General features: G+C 37.5%; 1 protein-coding gene across 3 annotated transcripts in view; it reads left to right on the forward strand.

Annotated features, from left to right (window-relative positions):
- The window catches only part of LOC110461798 (copper-transporting ATPase 1-like), a 67,252-nt gene that overhangs the window by 32,456 nt on the left and 28,511 nt on the right, over positions 1-6,285 (forward strand). For all 3 annotated transcript variants that reach the window (XM_021515465.1, XM_021515466.1, XM_021515467.1), the window contains one exon: positions 4,597-5,701. In XM_021515465.1, the coding sequence (XP_021371140.1) occupies positions 4,597-5,701 (1,105 nt within the window). The remainder of the gene's footprint in view (positions 1-4,596; positions 5,702-6,285) is intronic.

Consider the following 6,285-nt stretch of genomic DNA (forward strand, 5'->3'; position numbering starts at 1 on the left):
AATAGAATGTGTTTAATAGGGATACTACGAGTAATAGAATGTGTTTAATAGGGATACTACGAGTAATAAAATGTGTTTAATAGGGATACTACGAGAAATAAAATGAATGTATCAAAGTAAATATAAATACATGTGTAATTTGGTGTAAAATATGGTATTTTTGTAGGAAATATTCATTAAGGTAAAGGTAAGGTGAAAATGTTTAAAGTTTTGAGAAAAGAAAGAAATTGATAAGTCTCAGTATGTTAATTGTATTGAACAAGGTTCAGTAATCCTGAACATGGTAGATAGATGTGGTTCCCATACAATAACTAGAATATCTGTGAAATGATCCAGAATGTTTAGTTAGGATGAACCCTGAAGTAGAGAAGGGTGTCGCTTCAGAAAGTTCCGTTGGAATCCAGGTAATTCAGATGTCTGTATGTTGGGTAAAAAGGGGTCCTGCAGGGTACATGGAATAAGATGTGTTGTTCTGGAAGAAAAGTATGGTCGATCCATGCTACAGATTGATGACTTCCTATATAGGAGATTTTACATTGTAGGTTTCAGGAGGAAAGTTGATGGTATACAGACGCCCTTTGATCATTATTCTGGTTTTGTGTATCTGTAGGATACGTCATTAAAATAAAATCTTAAATGCTGGGGTTCAATTTTCACAGGGTCAACAATGAAATACAGAAAAGGTGTAAAAAAAAACACCACCTTTTGTCAGCCCCAAAGTTTGGAGGTTTTGCCAAAGTGTTCAATGTTCATGGAATCTGTTTTAAGTGAATTTCAGGTTTAGTGGCCACGATACATTGAGCTGTGGTTGAGATTGATTAATTTGATATTAATTTCACGGGTTAAATTGTCTCAGAAAAATTGTTTTTCACAAAATTTAGATCCTGAAAAAAAAGTTCTTTAAAGTAGTCCTTTTGTTAAATGACATCTTAAATGAGTGGTGTGTTCTTACAGGGCTATTTCGGCCTTCAATTTTATCTCATTGTAATGTCTGTAAACAATATAAAATCCAGTCACCTTGATATGGCTTGACATTCTTGATTTCACAATAAGTAGGTGATAGGTATGTGAACCGCTTTCCATTTCAGGTAATTTCAAGTTTTGTTCAAAAAGTCTTTCACATTTTCTTTGGCCAAAAATGAGGCACAGTAGTCTAGTGGTAGGACGCCGGGCTCGTAACTGAAGGGTTGCGTGTTCGAGTCATGTCATGGCATTGTGTTGTATCTTTAAGCATGGTACTTTACTCTGCTTGTTCCAGTCTACTCAGCTGTAAATGAGTACCTAGCTGGGCAGTGTAAGAATTGTTGAATGCTAGCTGTGAGCGCTGAAATAGCAGCACCTGTTGTATGCTCCCCAGGGAGTTGAGAAAGATATTGGCTGTTTGCAAAGGCTCTATAACCACGAATAATAATTTGTGAACCGCTTTGAGGCGCCCTACGAAATAGATTGGGGAGGAGGGGGAAGGTTACATTATGAGAAATTTATCACGTGGGTGACCAGCAGGCTAGGAGAGAAATTATCAAGTATGTAAAGTAGACAAAATAGGTAACAGAAATTATCAAGTATGTAAAGTAGACAAAATAGGTGACAGAAATTAGCAAACAAGTACTACATCAATAATTACTGATAACCATTGATTTGTAAGGTAATTGCAATACTAATAGCACCAACTATCAGCTCATCAGGGCGGGACTGGAGTTAGCTAGGGATGTTGTACATTCAGGTTAATAGTTGTGGCTAGATTAATGGCATTGCTGTACGTAAAATAATATGATCTAGTGAGCTTGTTTACGTGTATGGACCAGTAATGTTATAATATCCCTGTATTAATATTTGAACCTTTACATGTCATTATCTTACCACATTTCCTTCAAAGGCCAGTTAGATTTAAATGATGTATATGTCTGACAGAATGGCTGCGTGTCGTATGATATTATTGTGTATATATATGTACACCCCCTGGTTACTTCACTCTAGTATCAATAATTTACCTGAAATTATCAACTGCTGTATGTGTTGCAGTTCCTTAACCTGAAATCTGAAATTTATAAAGCTGTTACCTAAAATACTTTTAAATGTCCAAGAAAAAAAAGCAGATTCTTAAGTTTCTGAATATATATTATGGTGTCATATACATGTATTTGAAAAGTTCCCCATAAAATCTTCTTTGAATGTCAGAGTTCTCCATTAAAGACAAAATCTATTGATTTTTGATTACCAGTTTATGTATAAAAGATTTTGTATATTGATATGGTAGATTTCAGTAAATATTATGACGATTTTAATTACGTACTCTCACATATTTTGCCCTCTGATTTACGAGGCATGTTAGCTAGTCTAGTGATAGGATGCTGGGCTCATGACCGAAGGGTTCCAGGTTTCAAGTCACGTCACGGCACTGTGTTGTATCTTTGAGCAAGATACTTTACTCCCCTTGTTCCAGTCTACTCAGCTGTAAATGAGTACTTGGTTGGAGTACGTGGTTGGGCAGTGCTGGAATTGTTGAATGCTAGCTATGTAGCTGTGAGCGCCAAAATGGCAGCACCGGCTTTATGCTCCCCTGGGAATTGAGAAAGATATCGGCTAGTTGAAAAGGCCCTTGTAATAAAGCAGTATATAAGAGCCTCAAATTATTATTATTATTATTATTATCATGACAGCGAAATTAGTGCACCACAAACTTTATAAAGGGCCACATATATACACTAGGTGAATAAGGATTTCACTAAATACGGATAAATATCAGGAGGTGCTGGTGTAGACAGAGAATACATGTCAACACTGCCATAGCTATATATCACTAAAACCAGTAAACAATCCTTTTATTCCAGGTAAATTCAAGCCTCAGGCATAGCAAAATAATTAATGTTAAAATTACTACCAGATTTGAGATCATAATATTTTTATAATTCTTCGTTTGTTTGACGAGGTTTAGGAAGAGCCATTGGCTACGAGTTGATCACCACACAAGTAACACGTGAATTCATAATACGACAAAATTATACATACATACACATACGAGGTGGGGTGGGGGGGTGGGGGGGGTAGAGATATTCATGATATGAGGATACAATTTGATGTTGAGTGTTGAAGTTTAGTGTAGTGGGTGGCCTTTTATTCACTAATAATTTCAGCTCTGGACATATTCTAGGAGATCTGCTTCATACCAACAACAAAAACATGGCTGTCATATTGTAAAGTCCACCTTTCCATATATTTGTGTTAAGTTTTTAAACAGTTGCGTGGATCTTTAAAACTGACTGATTGTATAACATTTTGGATTTGTTGGCTTTGCTGACGCTATTTGATAATGGTTTTTTTGAAAGATACGTACCTAAGATTATATGTACCTACCTTTACTCTCATTACTTGAGTAAAGCAATAGATATGCAATTGAAAAACAGTGATAAAAATGTTGTAAACATGAGAAGTATATTATTCTAATACAACATACTGGTACATTAGTTTATAAGTTTGTTAGTCTAAGGGTTATCTTAAGCTTGTTGGTCCAAGGGTTAACATGTTGGTCCATAGGTAAACTTGTTGGTTAAAGGGTTATCTTAAAGAATATCCTTGAGAACCAGTGAGTATGGTATGACAACTGGATACTGGGTTTAAATTGTATAATATCCTTGTGAACGACTAAATGACACTTGTTATACAATAAATAACGTATGACAATGGTTATACAATAAATAACGTATGATACTGGTTATACAATTAGTAATTTATCACACTGGTTATACAATAAGTAATATATCACACTGGTTATACAATAAGTAACATATGACACTTGTTATACAATAAGTAACATATGACACTGGTTATACGATAAGTAACATATGACACTGGTTATACAATAAGTAACGTATGACACTGGTTATACGATAAGTAACGTATGACACTGGTTATACGATAAGTAACGTATGACACTGGTTATACAATAAGTAACATATGACACTGGTTATACCATAAGTAACATATGACACTGGTTATACAATAAGTAATGTATGACACTGGTTATACAATAAGTAACGTATGACACTGGTTATACAATAATTAACGTATGACACTGGTTATACAATTAGTAATGTATGACACTGGTTTTACAATAAGTAATGTATGACACTGGTTATACAATAAGTAACGTATGACACTGGTTATAAAATAAGTAACATATGACACTGGTTATACAATTAGTAATGTATGACACTGGTTTTACAATAAGTAATGTATGACACTGGTTATAAAATAAGCAATGTATGACACTGGTTATACAATTAGTAATGTTTGATTCTGGTTATACAATAAGTAACATATGACATTGGTTATACAATAATTAACGTATGACACTGGTTATACAATAAGTAACATATGACACTGGTTATACAATTAGTAATTTATCACACTGGTTATACAATAAGTAATGTATGACACTGGTTATAAAATAAGTAATGTATGACACTGGTTATACAATTAGTAATGTATGACACTGGTTATACAATAAGTAATATATGACACTGGTTATACGATAAGTAATGTATGACACTTGTTATACAATAAGTAACGTTATACCATGTGTTGATCTATTTACAGGTGATATTGGAGAACAAGGAGGCCACCATTAAATACAGTCCAACAGAGACCTCCCCTCCAATCCTGGCCGAAACCATACAGAACATGGGCTTCCCTTCAAAGGTCAAGTCAGTGCATCCTGCCAGCACTGACCAAAGCAACAAGGAAAGTGAGGTTGCTCTGATCAACATCAAAGGGATGACCTGCATGTCATGTGTGAGGAACATTGAAGGTCGTGTGAAGGACATTGATGGCGTTGAATCAGTATCAGTGTACTTGGACAAGAACCAGGGTAAGGTGTGTTTTAACCCAGCGGTTATATCTGGGGAAAAGATTGCAGCCATCATCGACGATATGGGGTTTGAGGCATGCTTGGATACTGCCGGTGACTTGGTTGCTAGGATACAAGTAGAAGGTATGACCTGCCAGTCATGTGTGAAGAACATCGAAACAAACATCTCCAAACAGGCCGGGGCCAAAGACATCAAAGTTTCATTGGCGGACAAAGAAGCCTTCATTATTTACGATCCCAAGGTGACCAACCCTCTAACTCTGGCAAACCACATAGAGAACATGGGATTTGAGGCCTCGCTACCAAGAAGGAAGGAATCTTCATTAGAGGCAGAGTTTGACATGCTTGCTAACCGTGGAAGATCTGGAGGACCAGACAGGTGTAGCATCTCAATCAAAGGAATGACCTGTAATTCGTGTGTCAAAAGTATTGAAAGTAACATCTCCGATAAACTGGGCATAGTGAGTATTACAGTGTTACTGGATAGAGAGATGGGCCTCGTAGAGTTTGACCCAGGTGTAACCAATTCCGACAAGGTAGCTGACATGATCGATGATATGGGTTTTGAGGCAAAGGCATTGAAAGGGGAGGACGGAACAACAGATGTGTGGCTGGGGACCAACACTGCCTCGACCACGCTCAACATTCGCGGGATGACATGTAACTCATGTGTAAAAACGATCGAGGATACCCTGGGTAAGAACTCTGGTGTGAAGATGATAAAGGTATCACTGGCTGAGCAGACAGGAGAGGTAGAGTACTACCCAAACAGGATCACCCCCCAGATGTTATGTGATGTTATTGAGGACATGGGCTTTGATGCCTTTCTGCCAGGTAAAAAAACATTCATGTTTCTTAACAAAATGGAAGCATTTGTTTGGAAGCTTTTTTAGCTCACCTGGTCTGAAGGACCAAGGTGAGCTTATGCCATACCGTGGCGTCCGTCGTCCGTCCGTCGTCAGTCCGTCAACAATTTCTTTAAACGACTTCTTCTTCTTAACCACTGGTTGGAATTAAACTAAATTTGACTGGAAGCATCCCTAGGTGGTGGGGATACAAAATTGTACAAATAATGGGGCTGACCCCCCAGGGGGCTGAGGGGCAGGGCCAAAAGGGGTCAATTTGCTCATATTGCTTTAAGCGACTTCTTCTCTGGAACTAAGAAGTTGATATCAACCATATTTGACTGGAAGCATCCCTAGGTGGTGGTGATTAAAAATTGTACAAATGGTGGGGCTGACTCCCCAGGGGGCTTAGGGGCGGGGCCAAAAGGGGGCAATTTGGTCATATTGCTTTAAGCGACTTCTTCTCTGGAACTAAGAAGTGGATATCAACCATATTTGACTGGAAGCATCCCTAGGTGGTGGTGATTAAAAATTGTACAAATGGTGGGGCTGACTCCCCAGGGGGCTTAGGGG

Source organism: Mizuhopecten yessoensis, unplaced genomic scaffold (assembly GCF_002113885.1).
Source record: "Mizuhopecten yessoensis strain PY_sf001 unplaced genomic scaffold, ASM211388v2 scaffold10679, whole genome shotgun sequence".
Taxonomy (NCBI): Eukaryota; Metazoa; Mollusca; class Bivalvia; order Pectinida; family Pectinidae; genus Mizuhopecten; species Mizuhopecten yessoensis.